A 27,552-nucleotide genomic window follows, 5' to 3' on the forward strand; every position below is an offset into this window, starting at 1 on the left:
ATTACAAAATCAACTTCATTCAAAATCAATTATGTTAATCCTCATGTAAACACACTAACTCTAATTTCAAAAGTACTCATATATATGGCCAAGGCAATGTTTGTACCAATATATAGACTTGTCTCTTTTGGTACACAATATTTAAGGTATTCTTGGTGGAATTCTTCACCTTCTTTTTGTTTCTAAGAAGCTCCTTATGTATAGATAGAGGCTTTCTTTTTATAGACTTCCTTAAGTTTTGTCCATGATATGATGTGGCCCTCGTGTTTTGTAATTGTTTTTCATCATTAATTTATTCTGATATGGATCTCTTTGGGGTTGTAAGAATTGGGGTACCATCATAGTTGAGAAGTCCATCTCTCCTTCCCCGAGATTCATCTCGTTTTGCTTAAAAAAAATTCTGTAATTGAAACACCAAGGCAAATTATCAACAAACTCCTCCTTGCCTTAGTTATTGTGGTACCCCAATTATCAACCATTGTAAAGTATTTAATTTTCTTATCATTGATGAACTTTCAACTATTTCAAATTTGGTAAGCAATCTTTCATATAATTAAATAAATTTGGTTTTATCAACAACTAGTGACACAAGTAATAACAACTTAATTCCTTAGTGGAGGCTATTTTATACCAGTACCATGATAAAAAAAATGAATTTGATTGATTATAACCGAATAATGATTTTGCTTAAAAACTCCTGAGATTTATATCAAAACATATATTTTTGTATTAATGTAAGTGCTAAAAATTCGCCATGACACGTTTCAATTTTCAATATAGTACTTATGATCAAATCTTAAATAATTAGTCCCATATAAATTTTACAAAATAAAAATGTCAAGAAAATATTAACATTCCTCATGTAGTAAGAAGGTGCGATTGAATTGAACCAGAGAATTTGCTGCCAGTTAAAATTAGGTAAAAACAATGAAAACCTGTTTCGATTTAACTTGATTACCAATTAACATGAATATATACAACTTAAATTGCTGACTGGAAACCTCACTAAGCTTCATAAAAAGTTAACTTGTATAAAGCTGTCGACGATGTTCATAAATCATTAATTCATGATGCCACATCCACCTCATAGTCGAAGGCAATCACAATTATGGTAAAACAAATACAACAGAAGTCATAATCTTGCACACCAAAAGCATCTGGCATAAACTGGTAGCACCAAACCAACACACACCTTGACAGCAAAAAGTTTATTTACAATTTAGAATCACAACTCACCAGCTTGAATATATAATGTTATCCAGTCTATTAATATACTATGTAGGATAAAATTTAATGTGAAAATCACAATAGCTGTCACAAATATATTGTGATTTATGGACAAGTGAACTGAAAGTCAAAGTTACTGCTGAATAAAAACAAGGGAGGAAGGAACGCTTAAAAGGTTGGTAATTATGATTTAAGACCTTGTCATCAACGCTTGGTTGAACTACTACTGCAAAATCAAAGCATGTTTGAATCAAAAATGCAAACAGATTGAGCATAGGCACAACCAAGGAAACAACTGTCAGGATCAAAATTTAGAATGCCCAGCATGCAATGCGTTCTTCTACATAGGGAGAAGATTCAAAGAACTAAAAAATGAGCTATTTCAAACCTCCACAATGGCCTTCACAGTTGCTCTAGTTTATCCACACCATTTGGCATGATACTGTCTAAAGCAGACTTGTCTAAACCGGACAAAGTTTTAGCAATGCCATTCCTACAAGACATTAATGTTAGGTTAACCAGACGACATTTAATGCTGGATTATTAACATTAAATGCTTGCAGTCTCCTGTTTTTGTAACATTGCACTTCTGCATAAATAAAATTGCCATCCTGAGGAAAACAATGCCCTTCCTACAAGACAAGGACTTCAACCCTACCCTAAATTTTGTTTTCAAATACAAAGGTAACATTAACCAAGCAACATTTAGGCAGTCAATGAGAAGACCCAAGGTTATAGAAAAATATAATGCCCCGGAAATTTATATAAGTGAGTTTAGAATGCACAGCATGCAAAAGATTCAAAGAACCAAAAATGAGCTAGTTCAAACCTCAACAATGGCCTTCGTTGTTGCTCTCGTTTATCCATGCCATCTGGCATGACACTATCTGAAGCAGACCTATCTGAAGCAGACAATGTTTCCGCAATGTCTTTAAGACCCTGCAAGTGAAAACAGAATCATTGAGTATATTATACGAAACAAGATTCAAGTTAATGAATAGAGTGGGATGCCGTATCACATATTCCTATGGATATAAATACAATATAAAAGCATATTAACATATTACAGCCAAATTGGTTTGAAAACAAAGCACAACGTAGAAGAATACCATTAGATTTGGAGTTCCTTTATATGTGATCAAATTAGGGGACTTCCCTGAAAGTTTCAGTTGCTCCTGCAGAATATTTACTCATCAACATCAGATCAATATCTCAACAGGAATATAAAAAGATATAATTAATAACTAAGCCACCATAAAAATGAGAAGATCTGAAAAAGGTGTTGTCTACTGTAATTTAAAAGTCAGCAAACCAAAGTTTCTTATAACACTTGCAGCTGATAATCCAGAGTCCAGACTATATAAAATATGTTTTTTATCCCTGATATATATCCGAATTTTGTGTTTGATCCCTGATATTTGAAAAGTTTTGTTTTAGATCTCTGTCGTCATTTAAGTGATGACATATCCGTTAAATATTTGATAATGCAATTTGTGAAAGCTCAAAAACCGTCGGTATTTGTTTCAAAATCAAATTTAAATTTTTTTGGCAGTTAAAAACCTTCATAATCAATTAAAATCAAAACAATCCAATGGCCCTTGATCACCTACTAGAACTTTCTGCTTCTCTCCGTTTGGTGCTTATGCGAGGACAACATGCTCCCTTTCAAAGTCATCAACAACAGCCTCCATGTCATCAGCGCCACCGAGATCATCCTCCTCACCATCACCGAGGAGTGCTCCACTTTGCAGGAACTCGAACTGCAGCGCTGCAGCGACAACATTCTCTGCGGGATCGCCGCATGTGGGAATCTGCAGATTCTGAAGCGACCAGATCTGATCCGCAATGCCTCCTCCGACTGCCACCACCACTGTCTACCAGATCTGGCCACATGGACCATCGCGCCACTACAACCCCACCCTTCACCTACCTCGCCAACTCCATCACCACCACCTTAACTCACCCAAACAGCACCCACAAGTCCAGATCTGAGCCAAACACCAACACCCAACCCCAACAACAACAGAAGAATGGTGGAGACCTCCATCTTGTAATGGGTTGCTCTCTCTACCGCCTTCGTTCTCCATCTTGTGCGCATCGCTGGTGTGGTCAGAAAGCATGACGTGTGCAACCTCTATGAACACCGCAAGAGCGACTTCTCCCTGTGCAGCGATACGTCACTCCAACAGCCATTACGAGCTTCATGCTCTCAACCAAGATCTGAAAATGACATTTCAGATCTGCAAGCTCAAGGTTTAGATCTACAACTCACGGTTCATATGCAAAAATTTTACAGTAATGGTGAGGTTGAACCAGCTCCAAGGGACTGTCGGCACCAAAGAGGAGGAAAAAGAGGGCAATGGTGGCAAGGGAAGGGGAAAAAAACTTGAAAACGCTGTGTCACCAATAATCACCTCCAATAGTGGCGAATGGTGGTCAGAACCTCGCCTTTTCCTTCTCAATGTTTGAGATATTTATTTTTTACTCTAATTGACTCTGGTAGTTCTTAACAGCCGGAAAATTTAAATTTGATTTTGAAACAAATATTGGTCGTTTTTGAGCCGCCACAAATCATATTATCAAATATTTAACGAACACGTCATCACTTAACTGGCGAAAGAGATCTAAAACAAATTTTTTCAAATATCAGGGAACAGATCCGAAGGAAAAATTTATCAGGGATAAAAAACATATTTAAGCCTATAAATAATATAATTTGCATATTTAGCAGTCACGGGTAATTTGAGAGTGACAAACAACAAAAGAGTATAATTACAATTTACAACTGACAAATATAAGAAACAAACCCCAACCTGCAACAATTCAGGCTTTTTCTGGCTTTTTCCGTGTACATAGTCGATGAGATATGACAATCCATAATTTGCATAATCCTGCAACCACAACGAAATCAGTATTTTCTTTAGCTGTATCGACCAGAGTGACAATTCTCATACCAAGATCTTACATGCATACCAAATCATTCTAGCACTTCAATTTTTTCGAAATAAAAGAAACACGAATGTTTATGACAATCACATATTTCTTTCCAAATTTAACAATGACATGAAAAAGTTTTACCTGCTTAGAACTCAATTCAGCCAACCTATAATCCTGAAATGGCATAATTATACAACATAAGAATAAATCAAATAAAAGAAATGGCACACACAAGCATAAGAGTGGGCACAGGCAAACACACAGAAGCAAATAAAACAACTAACCAATTTTGGAGAAACATAATATTTACTGTGACAAGTTGATAGGTATTTTAATTCAAATGAAAATCAAATAATCACGGCAAAGCCCTAAAAATACTTCATATTACTCTCCTATGCTAGCAAGACAACACCAATAACAATCAACTAGCCACTGCGAGAAAACAAACATATTACATACCAATGTTTCCACTGTTTGTTGCAAATAACCCAAGTCTTCATGGATATCAGTAATAGTACTTCTAACTCCAGCAACCTGTGAAAGATGTATCACAATTAATCACAGATTTGTTTCCTTCCCATAATGTTTATAAATTATAATAGAAATGGATATGGCATTAACAAACTGTGGTTTCAATTCCTTTATCCTGGACTAAACAGCTGATTGAAATAGCTTACCACCATACCTACACTTGTAAAAAGATAGGCATCTATAAAATTATTTTATCCAAAATATTTCTAGACTGTCTGTAGATCTAGTAATGCAGGAAAAACTTTCAGATTTGTTTTCTTCCCATAATGTTCATAAATTATTATACAAATGATTTGATAAACTTGGTTTCAATTCCTTTATCAGTTTATCATGACAACACAACTAATTTAAAAGAGCTTATCAGTATAATATGTAACTTATAAAAAGATAGACATCTATAAAATAAATTATCCTAAATATTTCTAGACTGTTTCTAGATCTGCAGTTAGTAATGCAAGAAATACTTCGAGCAATTTGATTAAAGTAACTAAATCAAGCTTTAGCAAAAAAGTTAAAAATTCTAAGATTTTTGTTGAATATCTTTTGGGGTTTCTAAATTAGATTTGTGTGCATCATTACTAAATATTTTTTCCTTGTTTTAGAAGTCAGCAGACATAGACTAGACTAGCCTGTCACATAGACTAGGCTAGGCTGTCTTTTCCCCCTTTCTCTCTCTTATGCTTTGTACTCTATAAATTGTAAGCTGAAACATGAATATCAAGAGTCAAGTGAGTGAAATTTCCTCACACTTAAATTCAAGTATTTTGAATTAAAAAAATATATATTTGTGTGATTTGAAGATTTTTAATGATTAGGTTCAAGGCACACAAAAAGGTTAGCTGCCAGTTTGAAAATTTTAAGTTTGAATTTATGGCAGAGAATCAATATAACTAGAGCTTAATTTATATGGTAACAAAGGGTAAACGAAGAGCAACTGTAAACATACAGTAGCTGGTCTTCTTCACAATATAAATTTAGTTAGCAAAAATATATTGAATGTTCTACTGCCAAGAACAGTAACCAAAACATAATGCTCCCACAGAAAGAGGTAGAAGAAGGAGAGGTATGGAGCTTACCAAACATTATCAATAAAAATTCAAGAGTTGTAAACTATTTAGAATAATGAATAAATATACGAACATGATAGGCATGTAAGCCACTTAATTACTGATCACTGATCACTGATCAGGATGAGATCAAGACAACCCAGTGGAGAGTTTTGATGCCTTACTACCACATAATATTCACAAACATAGATATCCATCAACACTGTCAAAATCAATATCTTCTAAAAGAATCTTGATCCAGTTGTCTATAGAGAATTAGTAAGTATGGACCGGTATATATGCTAAATAGAGAAAAAAATGCATGTAACAGCATTTTGGCATGTGTATGGAAATCTGTTTGATTGCATTATGTAGGTACACATGCAAGCATCAAATTTGTATGTGGCAGAAAACGTACTTCATCCTTAGTTGACCTTTGCAACTCATTCAGCTTGAGCATTTTGTCATTCAAATTCTGAATTCTCTGAGTCAAATGCTTCTTGGTATCCTGCCATCAAAAGAATTGAGCGGAAATTATAAGAGTAAAAAACTGAGTATTATGACGAATTCTTCATCAATTGATATTCTATGACAATGGGGCCTCATAGCTTTCAAGTGCAATAAGTATGCAGTGCCTAACAAACATAGTTACATAAAGATATAACAAGAAAATCCCAAGTAGTAAATTGACACATACAGCAATGACATCTGAGGCATGCTGCAACTTTTTGGTTAAATCTGCAACAGCTTTTTCCATATTCCGTTTAGTCACATACATGAGATCTGAGAATGAAATTCCCTGATATTGGAAAGGAGAAAACAGAAATCCGAATCACAAACAACAATTAAATCAGAAATATTAAATGGATAAAATCATCTGAGTTATGGGATGAAGATCATTTAGCTACTTTTAAATGATAGAAATTAGAAACAAATACTGTTAAAAAAGAAAAATACAATACAATGTCAACCATAAACCAATGAAACTATTCAAAGAATGCACAATAAACCAAGCAGGCAAGCAGTTCCATACCTTCCACCACATGTAGCCATAACCCAGAGCACCCAAGGCAGCAGCTGGAACGACGAGAGATGATAAATTACCTGTTGAAAAGGACACACACTTAGAAAAAGCAAGGTACGGAGCAGACAAAACACAAAATCTAAGCCTACACAATACACATCAACCTCTTGACAGCCTGTGTATGAAATACAGAGAAACATGAAAAGTGAAACACAGAATCTTAAGAGAAGCAGCTACATTAGATGGTAAAATAGATTGCATTACTTTGTTCAGAACCCCCATTCAGTACTGTGATTGGCCTGTTTGATGCTAGCTGCCGAACTTCATTCGCCAGGCGACGCACCTAAAGCAAAATCAAGCAACAATTTCGTAACAAAAAAAACTCAAATTATCCTCCAAGGTTATTTCATAAACAAAAAGACACCAAGACGTATCCAACCAGTTAGTTACCTGAGCAGCTATGGCATCAGCATATTCACCTTCACCTTCAGCATGCTCCCCGGATTTTTCCAATCCCTTCACCAGCAACTACAACCCAAAAATAGTAAAATTAAACACCATCAGCATACATATATTAAAAAGGTAACTTCCAGATTAATAAAAAACAATAATCCAGCTTCTCAATCAAATAATTAGTCATAAAAACAATTAAAAAAATTAAAAAATTACGAGGACTACAGAAAACACACAATGGCCACCATATTAAGCCTCAGCATTAAACAATAATTCCAAATTTGTGGGAACCAAATGTATTTACGGTCACAACTGCTGATAATCAGATTCAAAGCTAAAGACGGATCTTCCGAAAACCTAACTATCTGTTAAAAACAAATCTCCTGTAACTCTATCGACCGCATCTCATACAAACTAACACTAGTGTATTTATACAACACCTCCTCAACTTCAACAACAATATCACAAAATGTATTACCGAAAAGAAGCAATTGCACAAATTTTTGCTCGTGGATTTAAAAAAAAAGTAGAAGTTAAGATAGAGAAGCAGATTGTGCTTGGGTGAAGCAGAAAGTGAAGGTGGCGATGAAATTGGATATACCTGAAGCTCGCCGATTAAATCAGAGAGTTTTCCAGTTTTGATGAGGACAGTGCTGGTATAACCTGAAGGAACAGAGTGGAATCAGAGAAGTGATGAAAGTAGTTACTGAGATGTGATTAAGAGAGAGAGACAGGTACCTGCTCCAGCTATGATGAGGATCTTAGAGACTCCAATTCCGCTTTGCATAGCCATAGCCATGGCGAGAGAGAGAAATGTGTGTGATGTTGGTGTGTTAATTGTTAGTTAGGTTTGGTTGCACTATCAAATGCTTTGACCACTGACCCAAACACAGGAACAGGGGAACCGCCTTCCTAAACGACTGTGTTTCGTTTGCCTCTGCAAGACTGTGTCTCTACTCTCATCTCCGAATTTTCCCTTTAGTTGTATGGTTCTTTCTCCAGGATTGTCCTCGATGTTAACAGGAACTTCGACTTGGAAAAGTTAAACCAAAGATAATGAAATCAATGCATGAATGACCCAATATGACTACAAACACCAACGTAAACTTTACAAAACAGAAACAACAAATGGCCTTCCTACAACAACTATCCCTGAAAATAGCTGCTTCTGGTACTGCTCTACAAGGCAATTTTTTCCACCCTATATTTTATTTGTTAAAATAAAAAAAAATTACATTTTGACCAAACTTGTCAGTATATAACTCTCAGAAATTTTTGGTATGTAAAACCTTGAAGGTTGGCTTCAAAGCTGTTATTGCTGGATATTTCCTTACTCTGAAAGATACCTTACAAAATCTAACAATGCTACAGTGTTTTCCAAAACTTCTACAACATTTTAAAAAAGAAAAGTAGCAAACTTCATTTCAGTTTCAAAAAAGAAAAAAAAAACTTCATTCAGAGAACTATCGAAATATACTTACAACATATTGAATACTTTTACAGAACTCAAAGTATATTTACCAAGTTAATGAAAGCACATCTTGAAACACATCACTGTTAAGACTAATCATAGCATATAAGATAACAAAATGATGTTATAAGAAAACTAAACATCTGCAGAGTAATACGTGATGGTGGTCAAAGATATGAAATAAAAGGAGAAAGAAAGGAAGAATAGTTAATCTATTAGGTTTGGGGCTTGAGCACTAGAAGAAAAGGGAGAGTGTAAAACCCCAAATGAAAAACAACAGATCTTTAACCTAATTTTGACATGATACCACCTAAAAGTTGCATATGACATAAGCAACATGCATCTAATAGAAAAAAAAAAGGTTTCTCAATCCAGATAAGTCATACAGAAGAATTTGTCAGAGCATCTCCATTGGGAATTTCTTAAGTGGATTTCTTAAGTTACTTTTTGTGATCCCACAGTGTCATGTCATTGTAAGAAATTCATACACAATTTTGTTCCAATGGTAAGAAACTCAAACAAACTTCAAGAAACTCAAACAAACTTCAAGAAACTCACACTTATATCTTGTTTATTTTCACTTAATCATGGTGCTGTTATGTGTTAGATAAATATTATTTTTTATTGCCAAGAAACAGTTTCTTGCAGAAATCTTATTTTTAAGAAACTCGTTGTGACATAGATTTGCTCCAATAGGGAAAAAACTGTAACAAACAGTTTATTCACTTAAGAAAACCTTCAAGAAACCCCCATTGGAGATGCTCCTCGAAATTCCATTCCCATCTGGTAATTAACTAACAACAGCAGAATTCATCAACTCAAAACATATGAATAAAGACTCAGACATAAAATCCCAGTCAAACTACAAAAGATAGCCATTTTTTTTAGGAATACATGACAGCTTGGTAAACTATTTTGGACTGACCCAACTATTCCCAAACTGGAATTTACTCAAATATAGCAAGAAGTGTAGAGGCAGCTTAGTGGAAACTGTCTATGTTAGGAAGAAAGAGAACTCACGGACTGACGGAGGCGGCGACAAGAAGCGATCGGCAAGCGGCAGCGACGACGGCGGCGCACCAGACGGAGAGGGAGATCGGCGCACGAGAGAGGAGATAGAGAGCGTGAAAGGGAAGGGGCTGTGTGGGGTAGAGCTTAAAACATAATCATGAGCGAATACCTCGTGTAATATACACATACATTGTAACATTCTTTTATAAATCAACATAAATGGTGCAAGATTTCTTAATTTGAATCTTTAAAATTAATTTTAATTTTAAATAAGGATATATAGATAGATAAGATATATAATAGATGATAGATAAATTTAATTTGATATTTAGATAGAATATATAGGTAATAGATAGAATAAATAAATAATAGATAAACTAGATGGATAAGATAAGTAATAGATTATAGATAGATTTTAATTTTAAATTAGTATATAAAATAATGTTAAAATTATCATTATATATATATATATATATATATTATCATATTATAAAAGAATGTTACAATTATCATTAAATATATTTTTATATTTATAAAAATACTTCACCAAATAAAATCAATCAGTTACCACATAAATAATAATAATAATAATAATATGATTTTATTTTATCTTATGGATTAAAAAACAAAATAATGGATATGATGTTGACACATCACATTTGCATATATACTTCACAAATTTTTTTTATAGTAATAGACAAATAAAATAAGATAGATTAGATAAATTTAAATTTATTAAGAGGATTTGACTAAATATGGTGTGAGAGTCATGTTAATTTTTCTCGTACTATATTCAATTATTAAATATATTGCTATAATTATAAAAATATTCCACCAAATAAAATAAATCAGTTATCATATATTTGATAAAAATGAATTTAAAATCAAAATTCATTTAAGATTTAAATGAACGGATATTTTTATCATAATTGATTTAAATATATAAATATATACATAGTTGGGATTGGAAATTTAAAAAGTATGTACCTTATACACAATATGCTACAAAAATCACGACCAACACCATTATCTAATCGAATATTTTTTTAAGAGGTAGAATATATATATATATATATATATATATATATATATATATATATATATATATAACAGTAATATCTATTATATATTAGTTCATAATTAAGTAGTAGTGTCATTTAATTTAGTGAAAAAGATTGAAATAGGACTATAGATTGCAAACCAAATAATGTTCAAGGTCATACATGCCTTTTCCTGGCCTCTATTAAAAGGACATGTATGAATATACCGATCTAGCAATCATTATAACTTATGGAAAGAATTTTATTTGATTTAATCATCTTTTAATTTTCTTCTACATATTTTTTTTTCCAAATCAACTTCATACATGCCTTTTCCTGGCCTCTATTAAAAGGAAGTACTTGGTATTAATTTGCTTAAAATTTGTGAGAGAAAGTTAGTATTTAGAATTTGCAATTGCAATTGTAAGATTGGCAGATAACGCATCAAATTAAAGGTTTTTTCTCAATGAGTAATTCTGAGTCGGTAACGCCTTCAAAACCCCTTATACATGCATATTTTCTTCCTACACCTTCCATTAACAAATTTATGCATGATTTATATTTACGTATGTGTGCTTTTGAAAATTTCAAACTCATCTTTTCAAGGTGAATGGATTATGTTGCCATGGTTGCACTCGCAAAGTGGAGAAAAAGCTTTAGAAAATTTATGGTACAACACGATTTTTGGTTTTTATGAATGAATTTTTGTCTTCATAAACTTCTTGGTGTGGTAAATGAAATCAAATACCATTAGTAAATGTTATTTGAGTCATTAATTACACTAATAATTAATATCCTAAATCTGATAATTTCACTAGTTTTTTCGCATTTTAATTTCCTACTTAGGAGTGGCCTGTTTTAACTTCAACATCGATAGGAAACAAGTTGAAGTTAAAAGGCATGACAGATGTTTTAATAATTATAATTATAATGGCTATTAAAAATGCGTTTAATCATAAAGCGTCTCTTGCCGTGTAACTTATTTCATCTAGTTCTACTAATGCTAATGAAGATGATGATGATGATTCTTAATAACCCTGAGTAGATGTTGGTGATCCTAGCGTTGAAGAAACCTTGTTTTATTTTTTTAAGTCTAGTTTTTTTCTTCTGAATTTTTAAGTGTGATTGTTCAAGACTTCAAGTTGAATTGTCAAATCTTACCAGAGTCAAATCCTTTAATAATGACTTTGCTTGGATAGATTAATTAGGCCAACTAGCAACCTTGATATACTATTTTTCCCCCTATTTTTATTTTTTTTGCCTTACTTTCACTTCTTTGTGGAAGGATGCGCATGTAAAAATTGTATGGGTAACGCATTTTTATTTTAGGAATAGCGTTTACGTGTATACTAGCATCATTCGTTCATTTTCTTGTAATCAAATTTGCATTCACAGGTTGATATTCATATATTTTGAATATCTCTAATACAATAAAACTATGGTGCAAAGAATATGCATGTGTTAAGAATTCACTAGGTAAGTAAAGACAAAAGAAATAATAATGTGCATCATGTGCATTCTCTTTGGCATTATACAATTACATATAACAAGTTGATAAGTAAGAATTTGTACTTATTATATGTTATGTGAAAATTTTAAAATATAAATAAGTAAAATAAAATTATAATAAAAAGATAGAGAAAAAAGAAATACGCATTTACAGTGTAAAAAGTACATCACACATTAAACTCAAAAATATATCTATCTACAAACAATGAAATCTTTTAGATACATTTTGGTACCAATAAATCTAGGTATAAACAATGAAATCTTTAACAAAAAGTGTCCAACATGCAAGGACAGCAAGGTTGTATATTTAAGGTAGCACCAGCAAGTATAAGAATAGTAATGCCCAGATTCCAAAATAGTGATGCTAATTATGACATCAGGATTTAGTAAGAATTCTGTGCTTACAAAAACAAATAAAATCATGATGAAGTTAAAGTATATCATTAATTTACACAAACAAATAAAAATCATCATAATGAAGTTAAAATTTCACAAACATGATATATGTTTAAAAACTGATAAGAAGACTTGTCACCTTCATAAACTTAACCAAAGATCTTATGAGTGTGCAGCAAATTCTGCTGAAGATCATAAATTATTCCGTTTACTATAGCTTGAAATCAACGAGGAGTAAAACCAATTCAAATAAAAACCACAGCCCGTCTTTGTTGTTTTGGTTTTTAATTTTGAGCATTTATCATATGAGACTAACACAATGTTAACAAGGAACAGTAATCCTGATTCTAGGACAATTTTCAATTCTAGCAGGGCAAACTCATCTTGTGCTCTGAATGCACACTACACAAACCACAAAACCTTTTATATGATGGGTTCACTTGGATAATGTATATAAAAGAAAAAAAAACAAAGTTGTGGTGTGATCCAGAAGATATGATGGGTTCACTTGGATAATCTATGCAAATCTTTTATTATGCAGATTATTGACTTGAAGAACCACAAAAAAAAAATACTTAACAAAGAATAGCAACTATATGTTGTCCCCTATACACATAGTTGTGAAGCTTAACCTACTAGCTAGAGGTATGATATGCTAAGTGATCAAGACTTTGTTGCATTTCCTTGTAGAAGACCATCCCTAATTTGTGAAGCAACATCATGTACAGAACCCGGTCCATGTGGAATGAAAACAGCATTGGATTTTGAGGATGCACCAATGTCCTTCATTGTGTCAAAATATTGAGTCATGAGAACCATGTCCAAGATATCCTTTGATGTTGTCCCGGGAACATTCTCGGAGAAAGCAATAACACTGTCCCTCAAGCCATCAACTATGGCTTGGCGCTGACGAGCGACTCCAAGACCTGCTAGGTACTTTGATTCTGCATCCCCTTCTGCTCGCTTTATCTGTAATATCTTCTCTGCTTCGGCTTTCTCATTCGAAGCCACCCTCAATCTTGCAGCTATTTGTTGTGATGATGGTAAAACAACAATGTAAAGGGTGATCATGAAAACATAAAATTGCAAATAATTAACTTTTTTCTTCAAACAAGATAAATCTTTTTTTAATTTAAGGTCTCTGTAAGTATGCAAGATTGTCTTTTTTAATTTAAGGGGGCACCAACAAGTATAAGAAAGTAATTGTGTTCAGGATAATGATGCTAAAGATATCAGGAATTGGGGAAGTCTTTTGTCTAATTTATGAGATCTAACTCCGTTATAAGCTAATACAGCTTTATATATAATGAAAAAGAATCGAGAAACTCTCCTATCAAAACCTCTCCATTAAACTAACATTTATTTTGATAGCATGCTTGAAAAGGAAAAAATGAATGACTCTATAACTGAAGCAAGAACATGAACATGAACATTTTGAAAACATACCAGCGTTGATCTCATTCATGGCTCTCTTCACACGCTCATCTGGCTCAATATCCACAATAAGAGTCTGAACTATCTCGTACCCATAAGCTGACATGGCCTAGAAAGTAAAAGAAAACAGATTAAGGATGTCCTACACCATTCTTAATTTAAAACATAAAGCAAAAGGGTATACCTTTTCAAGTTCTTCCTCCACTGTTTTTGCGATGTCGTTCTTCTGCTCAAATGTAGCATCTAGTTCCATCTTTGGAACACTTGCTCTGATAACTGAAATAGCAAACGTGAATAAGTTTCAACCTGAAGATGCACACATAAAATTAACCTAATTAATTTCTTTTAAGTAGATCCACAACACAAGCTCTAATTAAAATATTCACCATCAAAGACATAGGATTGTATCTGTGCTTTGGTATTGGTGAGTTTGTAGTAAGCATCTGATGCCTTTTCTGCCAATGCTCGATATTGGATTGAGGCAACCACAGTAACAAACACATTGTCCTGAGGGGATTTGCATTTAATGGCCATGTTCATTCAAATAGTTAATCCAACCATTAATCAGGATACATATATGTGCAATCATTTGAAGGAAAAGCAACGACCAAACAAAAATATTGTAATTTATGTCAACATGCATATCAATAATTTTACATTTCATCTATAATATCCTTGCTCATGCCAAGTGCGGATAAGTGTGTGTAGAGAAAATAATTTCAATTTTGCCTCTAAAAGAAATGATGCTCAAGATAACAAATGTGAAACACTTTAATCCTTCTATAGTTTATTTATTTGACTAAAATGTCTTTCTATTCATAATTTATTAATTTATGTACATTAATTGATAGTATAAAGAATTTTTAGATGATTTCAAAGATTACTTTTAAGATACTTATTGTAAAATGAGCAAGATCAATTTTAAGGAGGAGGAATCGGTGTTTTTGATTCATTTTTCTATCAGAATTAGAATTTCATCCACACAATAAAGACCAACAAGGATTACAAAATTAAAACTTTAATTGTAATTAAGGAACAACACCAAAATACTTCAAATGTGGTAGGAGAATAACACCAAACAAGTGAGTGCATGTTTGAATTTTCGTCCAATTTGTTTGGAAACGCATCCAAACAGACGAACGAAGAAGACATCCCTTCGATTCGCAGGTTGGAGGCCAACCACTAGATACTCAAACATTCCTGAGAAAGTGCGTGCAAGTGGAAAAGTGGAAGAAACAAACCTTTGTCTTGGTTTCACAACGAACATCTAGCTGTTGTATACGCAAAGAAAGTGCACCAGCCACACGATTGCCGAAATACCACGGCACACAGTGGCAACCAGGATCAAGAACATCATCGTACTTCCCAAATACTTCCTTGATGACAACACTTGACTGCTCCACTTGCACAAAACCACACATACTAAACATTTGTCCCATCTTGATCACTAAAACTACAACAGAAAACAGCTACACAAACACACTAACATAAATATAATGCACCAATTGGATTCTACTCCAAACTCAAAAGGATAATAACAAAAAAAAAAAACATGATAATGCACTCATGCACCTTGGTGATGAGAGAATTTGATATATATACAAAGAAAAAGGGTGGAGAGAGTGATATTATTTAACTATTTATAGGGAGGGAGAGTTTGGAAGAGGAAAGAGAGAGGTAAGTTCGTAAGTGTATAGAGCAGTTTGCAAAGTTTTCGATTTTCAGTTTTCAGAATCCAAATCAACAAGAATTACGCAAGTTCGCACTTTGCCGTGTCCAACAGAAAAGGGAATATATTGAATTGTTTAAAATTAGGTGGGAAATTTAATAAATGTTTTTTTTGGCCATTTAAATGTCTGTTTTATACTAAAAAATAATAATTTTACATTAGATGTGTATTTTAAGTTTGAAATAATTTTAAGTATCTTTACCGTTAAAAAAATTTAGAGTTAACCTTTTTTATGATGAATTATATTTAGCTGGTATTTTAGTTGGAGAAATGTAAAGATAAAATTTTGTTTTTATATAATTATATTAAGTAAAATTTATAAGAAAAAAATATTTTTAATATATAAATTATATTATAATTAAAATTTGTGATAAGTTAATATTTTATAACATTAAATTATTAATTATATAAATATGAGTGTGTTTATTTCACATACCAGAATGACAAACATTCTTGAAAACATAATTTCTAAAATACAAAATATTATATCTTAAAGCAAACATTCTAAAATACAAAATATTATATCTTAAAGCAAACATTCCTAAATTAGTCGTAATATGACAAAGACAATGCCCGTACAAGTCAAACTCATCCAACTTACATCCCGGACTCACGATCACATCTAGGCTTACACCGCATGATGGAAGTGCTACAAAATAAGGACGATCTAATTTTCCCACAATTTCAAGAATTAATCTTTAACCCTATTATACCTTGTTATAAGGGTGATTATACATTATAATTGACAGGGGTAGTAAGGTAATTACCTAGAGCAGTTTAAGTTTCCAGGTATTAATTGAACTCCTCCAAACCCCATAATTACCATCTGATGTCTATAAATATCATGGATCAATTCTCACACAAACTATGATCCTTCTTACCTTAAGAGTTGTTATTTTCCCAAAATTCTCAATAGTTTTTAGGTATTAATTGGAGTGTCTTTCTCGAGAAACACTTCCTTCACTCATTACATCTCTAGAAAGAAGAACCACCAAATCAACATGTAAGTATACTTTTCTTGATTCTATGAGATGAATTCTTTATTCATCGCTTGCAGAAGGATCTTATTTTTTAATTGTTGAACAGTAAAAAAGACCATTCGTCTTTAATTGTTGTGACATTTAAACATGGTTTTCTTGTGATAGTTTCCTTTCCTTGATTCTTGCTTGTTTTATTGTTCTATGTTCCACTTCAATATACTGCTATTTACTTTATACATAGCACTGCCATTGAATCTTTCATAGTGGCTATGTTTAGCCAACTGCATCTTTCTTAAATGGAAAGTCTTATCTTCAAATTTATTATGTTTACTGTAAGTTCTTTTTCATTCTTTAGGGAGGATTTTCATAAAGAATTTCAAGAGAAGAATTCAGATGTAAAGTCAAGGTTTGATGTATGTGTAGAATCCATTCTATTAGAATTTCTTCTATTTTATTTTATACTTTTAATTGCTCAAGAAGAAGGATTGTTGCACAACTAATCATTTACAAACTATAAATTTCTTTAAAGCCAATACAAACTTAAGCATCAATTTTTAAAATTTGCCTGTTGTTTTAAGAGTGAGAAGTTTTTATACTTCTCTTCATTTGTGAAACTAGCAGCTCTATTATTATCATTTGCAAAGTATATAATTTTTTTTTGTTTTATTCCACCCTTTGTTCATTCAGATTGGCAATGCATCTGGAAAGAAGTGGATATCAATGATTAATGAGGTTAGTTTCTCTTGTAGCCTTTCCTTTTTTTATTATTGACTTGAATTGCGTTATTATGATTGTGATGTCTGATGGCTGAAAACTGAGTAAATTAAGCATGTGAGGAAGAAGAACATTTTTGTTATATTTGAAGCAGTTGTAATTAATTGTAACTACTTTTTCATTTCTAGGCTGATATACTAATAATGGCAACGGATATATTTACTGATACAAAGGTGTCCATCCCTTTTACTTCATATTTTCTTCCTTTTAGCATATAGATGTAATGCAGAAGTAGCAGAACTGTGCCCTCTGATTAGAATTCTAGGGTGAACTGAGATTTAATGCAGAAATAGATTAAGATACTATGGTTCAGACTATAGTATTAAATTATATTATTGGGTACATGAAATTTAGCTTTGTTCTTCAGTTTTAGAAAAATGGTATACCCAGAATTGATCACCAAAAAAGATATATATGTAATTATCTTCAGTTTCTTGCATTATTAAATGGTGGCACCATGGCGGGGCAGATTTTATGGTAGATAACATCAATGAAACTTTGGTCTTTAACCAATCTGAATGACATCATGTAATCCATGTAGCTGACCTCATCTAGTGGGATAAAATTTTGTTGTTCTTGCTAGAAGAAAAAGATAGTGTGGTGTTTTATAGAGCCTTGGACTCCCTCAACTACAACAACTACCTTTTGTGGTATGTTTCTCCTATAGTTTTTATAAGCACCCATGCTCATTTGCTGATGTTCATTCAAAATCAATATAGAACTAGTTTTTGAAGTTTGTTTCCTGTTTGATTACTTGGCAAAATGTAGCATGAAGTTTGCATATAGTTTATTCGTTTATGTTAACAGCACTTGTACCTGACAGGAGTAGGTTAAATACTATGATATAGTATCAGAAAAACGTATAGAATTTGATAGAGCAATGGCAGAATTTAACAATAAAATGGTAAGCGATCACTCATTTTCCTTGCTATGGAGTTGTCTCCTATTTGCCAGGTTATGGAATATTCAATTTATTTTCTGCTGCTTAGCAGAAAAGTGGGGAGTTTGACAAAATTGATGAGTAAAGCCACCTTATTTTTCTGTAGTCATTTTTTCTTTGGATTCGGTCATCCATTTCTCTGGGTTGTGTATTGCAAGTGTTTGTATTGTTTCAAATGCTGAGAAGCTGAGGGTGGTTCTTTGAGAATACTCTTTATTTCTTTTGATGGAGTTTTGCATCCATTGAGAGATTAAAATTTAACATTTAATTGTTTAAAAGTGGAGGAAAAAATGGTAAAAAGATGGTAAAAGTTGTGTGGGATTCTGTTCTTGATATTTATGTGATGGCTTCAGATTTTAGACCAGGAACTGAATACAATGATGGCATTTCGAAGTTCTAATGGCTTCAGACTTTAGACCAGGAACTGAATACAATGATGGCATTTCGAATTAAGCTTAACTAAACATGTTTCTAGTTATATTAAAAAAATGTTTGCATTTTTTAGAATTTTTTTGGCATTTGATGGGGAGAAGTTTTTTTCTTAAGAATTATGAATCAAAGAGATGTATATTTTTATTGATTATTTTAATTATTTATTATATTATATAATTTAATAAAAAAAATAAAATGATGTTTTTATTATACTAAATAAATAAATTCAAAAAAGTAAAATCACATCTCGCGCTCATTGAAAAAATTTTCATGCAAGAAATCTCCCTTTTTAGGTATGTTATTTTTTAAAAATATATATCTAATATGAGAAATTAAATTTCCCAAGATTTTCAATAAATCTAAAACATCCCAAATCTCCTATCAAACATCCCAAATTAACTACGGATGATTAAAATACTATTAATATGACATTTAAGTCTCTCGCATTAAAATTTGCTTACCATCGATCACTACTATTAATGAACATTTACTGTTACGTATTTTACTACTTATATATAAATACAAATTACATAATGCAGAGGGTTGAGAGGACAACGTAGGTGACACTGATGTAGCACGAAAAGTAATATTTGGGAGACATAACACTTATTTATTTATTGATTGATTTATAATTTAATTTATTATTGGGAGTAAATGAAGAAAGAGGCACATTTCAGCCCTTATTCAATGCTTTACCAAACTCACCATCATCCTCCGGTCTTTCAATTTCATTTCCAATCTTTTCTGCTCGCTTTATCTGCAATATCTTCTTTACTTCGGCTTTCTCGTTGGCAGCCATCCTCAATCTTGAAGCTATTTGTAATAATGGTAAAAGAACATTATAGAACAATGCATCAGGGAAAATAAAACACATGCATCAAATAAACTTATGTTGAAATTAACTATATAAATTTTTAGTTAAAAGTGTCTGTATAAGTATGTAATTTTGTGTATTTAAGGTGGCACAAAGTATAAGAAAGCAATTTTACAGGATACTGATGCTAATGAAATCAGGATTTTGGGAAGTATATTCTAAAATGAAAATTGATTCCCTAATCAGACTTGTTAGCTACATGAAAAGTATATATGCTTTTGAATCAAAACCTCTCGGCTAGGAAATCTCCAGATACCACACTAAACTAACATAGTAACACTTGTTAGCATGCTTGAAAAGGATAAATATGAATATAACTCTTAACTGAAGCAAGCACATGATGACCATCTAGGAAACATAACATACCAGCATTAATCTCATTCATGGCTTTCTTGACACCCTCATCTGGCTCAATATCCACAATAAGAGTCTGAACTATCTCGTAACCATAAGCTGACACAGCCCAGAAGGTAATAAAAGGAAACAGATTAAGGATGTCTTATTCCATTCTTAGTTTAAAATGAAAAGGGGATATATACCTTTTCAAGTTCATCCTCCACAGCTTTTGCATTTTTGTTCGCTCAAAAGCAGCATCAAGTTCCATCTTTGGAACACTTGCTCTGATAACTGAAATAGCAACCGTAGCAAATAAGTTTCAACCTGAAGATGCACACATAAAATTAACCTAATTTATTTATTTTTAAGTAGATTCACAACACAAGCTCTAACTGAAATATTAACCATCAAAGACATAAGGGTTGTATCTGTGCTTTGGTATTGGTGAGTTTGTAGTAAACATCTGCTGCCTTTTCTGCCAATGCTCGATATTGGATTGAGGCAACCACACTAACAAACACATTGTCCTGATGGCATATGCATTAAACCATGCTTGGTCAACACATGAATGATTTTCTATTACACTTGAAAAATAAACAACTTTGAGGAAGAAATAGTGATTGAGAGTTGAGACCCCTTTTAAGGAGAAGTGAGAGTGGTAGAAAAAACAAACCTTAGTCTTAGTTTCACACGTAAAGAAAGTGCACCAGCCACACGCCGCCCAAAACACCATGCAACAAAGTGGCAACCTGGTTCAAGAACATCATCGTACTTCCCGAAAACCTCCTTAATGGCTACACTTGAATGCTTCACTTGAAAGCAACCGTACACTTGTCCCATCTTCACTACAGCTACACACAAACACCAACATAAAATTAGTGCATCAATTGGATTTATTCTCCTCAATACTCACAAGAATGATAACAAAAAAAAAACGTGAGTTCCTATTTTCCCATTATATTTTTATTTTCAAAAGAGAAAATAAAGGCTTTTTGCGTTTGATTTTCAAACACAAACCACAAAGACAGTGAACTCAACTTGCAATTTGAAATTTTTGAAAGAGAGAGAGTTAGAAAAGTTGGTGAAATTTATGGGGTCGGATTTTTTTTAAAAATTGAATACGGTGTAAAAAATTTATATTATTGACACACTTTAATTTGATCAATATATTAACTTAGTTAAATCCCTTTCGTTATGGGGAGGGACTACTAGGGAGTTTTAAAAAGGAAATTAGTAAAGCCATAAAAACCCGTGAGTCAACTTGGTCCACCACTGGTTTGGCCAAAAAAATATACAAAAGTTGTAATTGGTTGAAAATTTAGATTCGGTCCACTCGGGTCAAATACTGATGAGCCGGATTGATCCACCTAAAAATAACATAATATTTTGTAATATTATTTTGAGCCTTCAAAGTTTTAAACTTTTTAGTATTTTGTCATATTATTTAAAGACTTAAAAATTGAGAGTTATAGCCTTCAATTTTGTTTATTTATTATCTTGTTTAAGACTGTTTTATTTTAGACTAAATCATAAAATATTTGTCATTTTTCTAAATTTTTGTTATTATAGTTCTAGTTTGTGATAATATGTTTTGTTATAGGTTTGGTTTATCAATAATGGAAGATTTAATTTAATTAATATTTTATAATTTATTTAAATTTATTTTTTAAGAAAAAAATGATTTTCTATTGAATTTTCTTTTTTAAAAAATAAATAAATTTTAGGTGAGTTGGTGGGTGGGTCAGTCCATTTAATTCATCAACCCGCCATGGGTCAGAGCTAACTAATATTTTCAAAATTCAATCTTAAATGAGCATGGTTGGATTGATTCATTTATAAGATGGATTGAAGTAGACTTTACCTATTTTGACAGCTACAAAAAATAGAGATAGAGAGTGAAGGAATGTGGTAAGGTAATTAACGGCAGCAGTGAGTGATAAAAGCAGATTTGAAAGGTTTTCAATTTTCAGAATCCAAAGCTGTGGGTTGGGTGAAAAATGAAAATGGAGTCTTCATTTCATCAAACCATGTCATATCTTCAGACTCCGTGTACAAAACATGTCATAAAAGTTAATGATATTGGAGAGAATATTTATTATTTTGCCTAAAGAAGAAAATGGAATTGAACATTGTTTTTTTATATGGTATGAGATGAGAGGAAGGACCCAAACCATTGAACGGAAATTTCGTAGCTATATATAATTAATGAAATGATCAATCAATGCAAATTGCAATGCGTCCTAGCATGCATATAATTAATTCCGTATATGAAATTAAGTACAATGGCTAGAACTAGAATTAATGGTTATAATAATTGAACCACTTATTTTGGAAACATTTTTTCTTTGTCCCACATATCACTCTCCACAGTAATTGCCCCCATGTGATACCATCTACTGTAAGTACTTTGAAATTTGAACAGTAACGTGAATTTCTTCCACCGTGTTTGGATCAGCGTAAACCATCCACGATTTTACTCTTAATTCTAATTCAGCTCGAATTGATGATCTGTGTTGCCGATAGAAACAAAGAGAAGTCTTCATCTTCTCCCTGTGTCGAGTGTGAGTAGCAACTTATGAGCGAATGAAGGAACGACCACAATGAAACTCCTCATGATGGGACCAAAATAGAATGAAAGCCTTCTATAACTAATTACTGAATCAAAGTATATAGAGTTTTATCAAACCGTAAAAGAAAATACAAGGATATTAAAAGATGCAATACTATATAAAAAAAAAAACACAAAATAGAATAAAAGCCTATATATCTAATAACTAATTGATGTTACGAATGAAGGTAGTAAAGAGGGGAAGTGGCAGTGCTTTAGTGAATATATCAACCAATTGATGTTGGCTTTTGACATGAATCAACTTGATATAATTGGGAACTAACCAACTCACAGATGAAATGATAATGCTTTGATCTTTCATGATGAGCTAGCTATGTTCGATGCTAGATGAATCGCTAACTCAGTGGTAGATCCACATTATAATGTATTAATGCTACATTCCCTCATTTTTTTAAAATTACATATAAATATGTTGAGTGTAGAAATTTTGTCCGTCACCCCCTGCCCCCCTAATTTTGTGTATTTGACACCCACTCTAATTTTTTACCCCTTTCATAATATTAATTATTAAATTTTATTTTTTTAATAAATTGTCCTTCCTAGCTTAGGATTCTAGATCCGTCACTGTGTTGACTAATTGTCACAAAAAGTCATTGAAAACTACTGAATGGGAACTTCAAAATGGAGAATGAGCATTTTGAGCTACACCAGTTCACTTGCAAATTGCAGATTTGGACACAGTAGGCTTCTTGGACTTCCAAAGAGATCAGCGCATTGCCTAGAAAGTTTCCAAGCAACTAACCTAGTCATCATCGACATAGGCACACAAATTAAGAGGATTCGAAACAAGAAACAATAGTCCTTGAGCAGGAGCTACTTTGAGTTTGAGATACATGATATCAACTATCAAGTGATGGATCGCATGTAAGTCAGGAATGCGAGGTTGCTGCATATATTGACTCAACTTGTAACACTAAGAAAATTATATCTGGTCTAGAAATGGTTGGCTCAACTTGTGATGCATACATTGTCCTTAATCCAGGACAATGTCTTCCCAATTTCTCGTAGGGCAAACTCGTCATCTGATTTGAAAGCACTATCCACTAGGAAAAATGAGCCTATCGGTAATTCTCATTCTCATAGAAGACAAAGCAAAGGATAAATCTACATAACATTAACGCAAACACAAACTATAAATCACAAATAAAGCAATTTTGCCCACTATCATTACTATATTCACAAACTAAAAAGGATTGAACTAGATAGAAACCCAGAGGACAAAGATGGCAACGACATATATATAAAAAACAAAAAACGTTTGGATGTGGTTGAGAAGATATATGCATATGGTTGGGAAGCTCAACTACTAGTAGAGTAGTAGTATGTGATGTCAATCCTTCAAGACTGTGTTGCATTTCCTTGGAGAAGACCATTCCTAATTTGTGAAGCAACGTCTTGTACAGCACCAGGTCCATGTGGAATGAAAACAGCATTGGATTTGGAGGATGCACCAATGTCCTTCATTGTGTCAAAATATTGGGTCATGAGAACCATGTCCATGATATCCTTTGATGTTGTCCCGGGAACATTCTCAGAGAAAGCCAGCACACTGTCCCTCAGGCCATCTACTATGGCTTGGCGCTGACGAGCAATCCCAAGGCCTGCTAGGTACTTTGATTCTGCATCCCCTTCTGCTCGCTTTATCTGCAATATCTTCTCTGCTTCAGCTTTCTCATTTGCAGCCACCCTCAATCTTGCAGCTATTTGTAATGGTAAAAGAACAATGTAAAGGGTGAGTGATCAGGAATAATAGATAAAAGCATGCATCAAATAATTTTTTGTTCAAACAATGTAAATTTTTAGCCTAGTGTATGTAAGTATATGCAAGGTTGGGTATTTAAGAATTAAGGTGGTACTGACAAGTATAAGAAAGTAATTGTTCAGGATAGTGATGCTAATGACTTAATGACATCAGGAATTTAGGAAGTATATTCTATAACGAAAAGTGATTCACTGTTCAGAGTTGTTAGCTGCATGAAGAGTCTGGGCTTTGGTCTAATATGTTTATGTATGCATATAGTCCAACTAACTCATTTCTAAGGTAATACAGCTTTAGTCATATAATAATGACTTGAAAAGAAACTCTACAATCAAAACCTCTCACCTAGGATATCCCCGGACACCAAACTAAACTAACATTTAAATTTTTTTCAATGCTTGAAATGGAAATATGAATAACTCTATAACTGAAGCAAAAACATGAACATCTAGAAAACATACCAGCATTAATCTCATTCATGGCTCTCTTCACATGCTCATCTGGCTCAATATCCACAATAAGCGTCTGAACTATCTCATACCCATAAGCTGACATAGCCTAGAAAGTAAAAGCAAACAGATTAAGCATGTCTTACTCCACTCTGAATTTAAAATGACAGGGATACCTTTTCAAGTTCTTCCTCCACTGCTTTTGCAATTTCATTCTTCTGCTCAAAAGTAGCATCTAGTTCCATCTTTGGAACACTTGCTCTGATAACTGAAATAACAACAGAGTAAATAAGTTTTAACGTGAAGATGCACACATAAACCTAATTACTTTGAAGCAGATTCGCAAATCACAACACAGGATCTAAAATAGCCACCATCAAAGACATAGGACTGAATCTGTGATCTGGTATTGCTGAGTTTGTAGTAAGCATCCACTGCCTTTTCTGCCAATGCTCGATATTGGATAGAAGCAACCACAGTCACAAAGACATTGTCCTGATGGAATGCATTACAACAAGTTCAGTCAAAAATTCCAGCCAATAATCAGGATGCGTATACATGCAATCATTTGTAGGAAAAATGATGACCAAACAATATGCCAACACATCAATGATCAATGATATCCTTCTTCATTCCAAGTGTAGATAATGGACTGGCCACCAACCTTGTTCTGAAAGTAAACTTTAATACTAGACCACTTGCTTAGGGATACACTAATCGCATGATACGAACATTATATATAGAAACAAATGTGAAACACTTTAATCCTTCTATTTATAAGATGGAAAGACTAAAATGTATCCTATATTCCTGTTTGTATATACTTGAATTTATATGCAATGGCAATGTGGTTTTATCAGTGTCAAGTGTCAACCAATTAGAAATCGTTCTAAACAATATTTTAAAGGTTAATCATAAAAGGAGGAATCCATATGCTTGTGGCGTTATCATCCTATAATAATTAGAGTTTCACATCTATATTTCACGTAATAAAGATCAACATAGAATACCAAGGTGAAAATTCAATTGTGATCAGAGAACAGCACCAAAATACTGATAGGAGAACAACACCAAAATAACTGAGAAATTGCATGTGAGTGGAAGAAACAAACCTTAGTCTTGGTTTCACAGCGAACATCTAGCTGTTTGACACGCAAAGAAAGAGCACCAGCCACACGACTGCCGAAACACCATGGAACACAGTGGCAACCAGGTTCGAGAACATCATCGTACTTCCCGAAAACCTCCTTGATGGCCAAACTTGACTGATCCACTTGCACGCAACCTAACACTTGTCCCATTTTCAGTATTAAACCCCCTCAACAGATCAAAACACCTAAACAACACACCAACATAACTATAATACATCAATTGATCATGCTCAATGCTCAAAAGAATAATAATAATAATAATAAAAACATGATTTTTTTTGTTGCAAGAAAGAAAATAAAGAAGAGTTATTTGGCGTTTGATTTTGAAAGAAAGCGCACTCACCTTGATAATGAGAACTTGAATTTGATAATAGCAAAGAGAGTGTCAATGAAAATTGAAAAGAAAAGATGATGATAATTATACTTATAGGGAGGGAGTTAGAAATTAAGAGGAAAAGAGAAGGAAAGTGGGAGCGAAGGAATAAGGTAAAGTAATGGCAGTGATAAAGCAGCTTCGCAAGGTTTTCAGTTTTCAGAATCCAAATGCACCAAAATAGTAAAATACAACGCACCTTGTCATCGTCGTTACCGCGTCGTTCTACCGCGAAAGGAGGCAAAGCGTGGATTGATAATGATACTATACTACTCCCTCTGATTTTTACTATAATATTAATTATTTTTTATTTATATTCTTTATATTGATATGACCTAAAAAAATTAAAAATCAATTTAATGATTATAAGAATAATTTTGTAAAATTGTTATTCTATTTTATCTATTTATTAGTTTTCTGCAAAATAATTTAGGATAACAATTAAGATGGGACTGTGGGAGTAATGTAGTAATATTTTTTAGTTTTAATGATATTATTGAATCATTTAAAATTAAGATATCATATAACCTAGTTTTGATAAATGTTTTCCTAAATTAGCTTCAGGACAAATCTGATTTTGACTTAAAATAAATTATAGTAGTTTTTTGTTAAATAAAAAAGTATATACTTCATTTTTTTGTTGACTTGTATTTTTTAAAATAAAAATATTCAAATATAAATTCCTTCACTTGAGATTTCTTTCATCTTTTATCTATCTTTATATATATTTATCATTTTCCGTGAATAAAAATGTTTTTAAAATTTATTCTTGATTGAGGAAAAAGATTCAACCCTATTTTTAGTGAGTAAACGAACCAACTCAATAAATTTAACCCATTTTATCATCTCTGATTAAAGGGAACAATTAATTAGTCAGTGAGCGAAATTAACCTCCTTCATACCTCATTATTATCCTATGTGTATAAATACTGCAGGGAGCAATTAAGTAAGTGACGATAGCAAAATGAACCCTTAAATTTCCATACCTCATTACAATCCTATATCTATAAATAACATAGATCAATCTTCACGGAAAATGCTTTCTTT

General features: G+C 32.6%; 4 protein-coding genes and 1 long non-coding RNA gene across 8 annotated transcripts; 1 reads left to right on the plus strand and 4 right to left on the minus strand.

Moving 5' to 3' along the window:
• Positions 1-1,011: 1,011 nt before the first annotated feature.
• Positions 1,012-9,878, minus strand: LOC114379138. Of its 3 annotated transcripts, none has more exons than XM_028337749.1 (15): positions 9,710-9,878; positions 7,957-8,250; positions 7,820-7,881; positions 7,216-7,293; positions 7,030-7,108; positions 6,775-6,845; positions 6,439-6,540; positions 6,160-6,249; positions 4,624-4,698; positions 4,306-4,338; positions 4,041-4,118; positions 2,337-2,402; positions 2,057-2,166; positions 1,616-1,720; positions 1,012-1,192 (listed from the first exon to the last, which is right to left on the minus strand). In XM_028337749.1, the coding sequence occupies exons 2-14, from the start codon at positions 8,015-8,017 to the stop codon at positions 1,630-1,632; spliced, it is 996 nt and encodes a 331-aa protein (XP_028193550.1). In that variant the 5' UTR covers positions 8,018-8,250; positions 9,710-9,878; the 3' UTR covers positions 1,012-1,192; positions 1,616-1,629. The 3 variants fall into 3 exon arrangements, with proteins under 3 accessions (XP_028193550.1, XP_028193536.1, XP_028193544.1); XM_028337743.1 differs by lacking the exon at positions 1,012-1,192 and adding an exon at positions 1,194-1,453; XM_028337735.1 differs by having other exon boundaries at positions 1,012-1,720.
• Positions 9,879-12,967: 3,089 nt separating this feature from the next.
• LOC114379155 (hypersensitive-induced response protein 1-like) lies at positions 12,968-20,951 on the minus strand. 2 transcript variants are annotated; one of them, XM_028337759.1, is made up of 10 exons: positions 20,818-20,951; positions 20,550-20,671; positions 20,348-20,435; positions 20,175-20,261; positions 19,640-19,747; positions 15,321-15,548; positions 14,466-14,586; positions 14,264-14,355; positions 14,092-14,188; positions 12,968-13,670 (listed from the first exon to the last, which is right to left on the minus strand). In XM_028337759.1, the coding sequence occupies exons 5-10, from the start codon at positions 19,664-19,666 to the stop codon at positions 13,309-13,311; spliced, it is 927 nt and encodes a 308-aa protein (XP_028193560.1). In that variant the 5' UTR covers positions 19,667-19,747; positions 20,175-20,261; positions 20,348-20,435; positions 20,550-20,671; positions 20,818-20,951; the 3' UTR covers positions 12,968-13,308. The 2 variants fall into 2 exon arrangements, with proteins under 2 accessions (XP_028193560.1, XP_028193567.1); XM_028337766.1 differs by lacking the exons at positions 19,640-19,747; positions 20,175-20,261; positions 20,348-20,435; positions 20,550-20,671; positions 20,818-20,951 and adding an exon at positions 15,652-15,765.
• LOC114379172 lies at positions 16,665-18,910 on the plus strand. Its single transcript, XR_003659426.1, has 3 exons — positions 16,665-16,811; positions 17,144-17,201; positions 17,476-18,910. It is a non-coding gene; the product is annotated as an uncharacterized LOC114379172 (long non-coding RNA).
• Positions 20,219-20,984, minus strand: LOC114369382 (hypersensitive-induced response protein 2-like). Its single transcript, XM_028326613.1, has 4 exons — positions 20,818-20,984; positions 20,550-20,671; positions 20,348-20,435; positions 20,219-20,261 (listed from the first exon to the last, which is right to left on the minus strand). Exons 1-4 carry the CDS (start codon positions 20,982-20,984, stop codon positions 20,219-20,221), a joined length of 420 nt encoding a protein of 139 aa, XP_028182414.1.
• A 2,812-nt stretch (positions 20,985-23,796) lies between these two features.
• LOC114379179 (hypersensitive-induced response protein 1-like) lies at positions 23,797-26,655 on the minus strand. The gene is made up of 6 exons (XM_028337783.1): positions 26,476-26,655; positions 26,094-26,317; positions 25,356-25,476; positions 25,158-25,249; positions 24,994-25,090; positions 23,797-24,473 (listed from the first exon to the last, which is right to left on the minus strand). The coding sequence occupies exons 2-6, from the start codon at positions 26,280-26,282 to the stop codon at positions 24,112-24,114; spliced, it is 861 nt and encodes a 286-aa protein (XP_028193584.1). The 5' UTR covers positions 26,283-26,317; positions 26,476-26,655; the 3' UTR covers positions 23,797-24,111.
• Between the last annotated feature and the right edge of the window lie 897 nt (positions 26,656-27,552).

This window comes from Glycine soja, chromosome 2 (genome assembly GCF_004193775.1).
Source record: "Glycine soja cultivar W05 chromosome 2, ASM419377v2, whole genome shotgun sequence".
Lineage (NCBI taxonomy): Eukaryota > Viridiplantae > Streptophyta > Magnoliopsida > Fabales > Fabaceae > Glycine > Glycine soja.

Excerpts from the sequence above, each read along its gene's own strand:
- LOC114379179 (XM_028337783.1), bottom strand. The coding sequence starts at position 26,282 with ATGGGACAAGTGTTAGGTTGCGTGCAAGTGGATCAGTCAAGTTTGGCC. Across the intron at positions 25,477-26,093 it reads GCTGTGAAACCAAGACTAAG|GACAATGTCTTTGTGACTGT; the intron begins GTTTGTTTCTTC and ends GCATTCCATCAG. Across the intron at positions 24,474-24,993 it reads CATGAATGAGATTAATGCTG|CTGCAAGATTGAGGGTGGCT; the intron begins GTATGTTTTCTA and ends CATTACAAATAG.
- LOC114379155 (XM_028337759.1), bottom strand. The coding sequence starts at position 19,666 with ATGAAATTGAAAGACCGGAGGATGATG. Across the intron at positions 14,587-15,320 it reads GTTGTGAAACCAAGACAAAG|GACAATGTGTTTGTTACTGT; the intron begins GTTTGTTTCTTC and ends AAATCCCCTCAG. Across the intron at positions 14,189-14,263 it reads TGGAGGAAGAACTTGAAAAG|GCCATGTCAGCTTATGGGTA; the intron begins GTATACCCTTTT and ends TTTACTTTCTAG.
- LOC114379138 (XM_028337749.1), bottom strand. The coding sequence starts at position 8,017 with ATGGCTATGGCTATGCAAAGCGGAATTGGAGTCTCTAAGATCCTCATC. Across the intron at positions 4,339-4,623 it reads AACAAACAGTGGAAACATTG|GATTATAGGTTGGCTGAATT; the intron begins GTATGTAATATG and ends ATGCCATTTCAG. Across the intron at positions 2,167-2,336 it reads AAGGAACTCCAAATCTAATG|GGTCTTAAAGACATTGCGGA; the intron begins GTATTCTTCTAC and ends TTTCACTTGCAG.
- LOC114369382 (XM_028326613.1), bottom strand. The coding sequence starts at position 20,984 with ATGGGACAAGTGTACGGTTGCTTTCAAGTGAAGCATTCAAGTGTAGCC. Across the intron at positions 20,672-20,817 it reads CGTGTGAAACTAAGACTAAG|GACAATGTGTTTGTTAGTGT; the intron begins GTTTGTTTTTTC and ends ATATGCCATCAG. Across the intron at positions 20,262-20,347 it reads TGGAGGATGAACTTGAAAAG|CTTATGGTTACGAGATAGTT; the intron begins GTATATATCCCC and ends GGGCTGTGTCAG.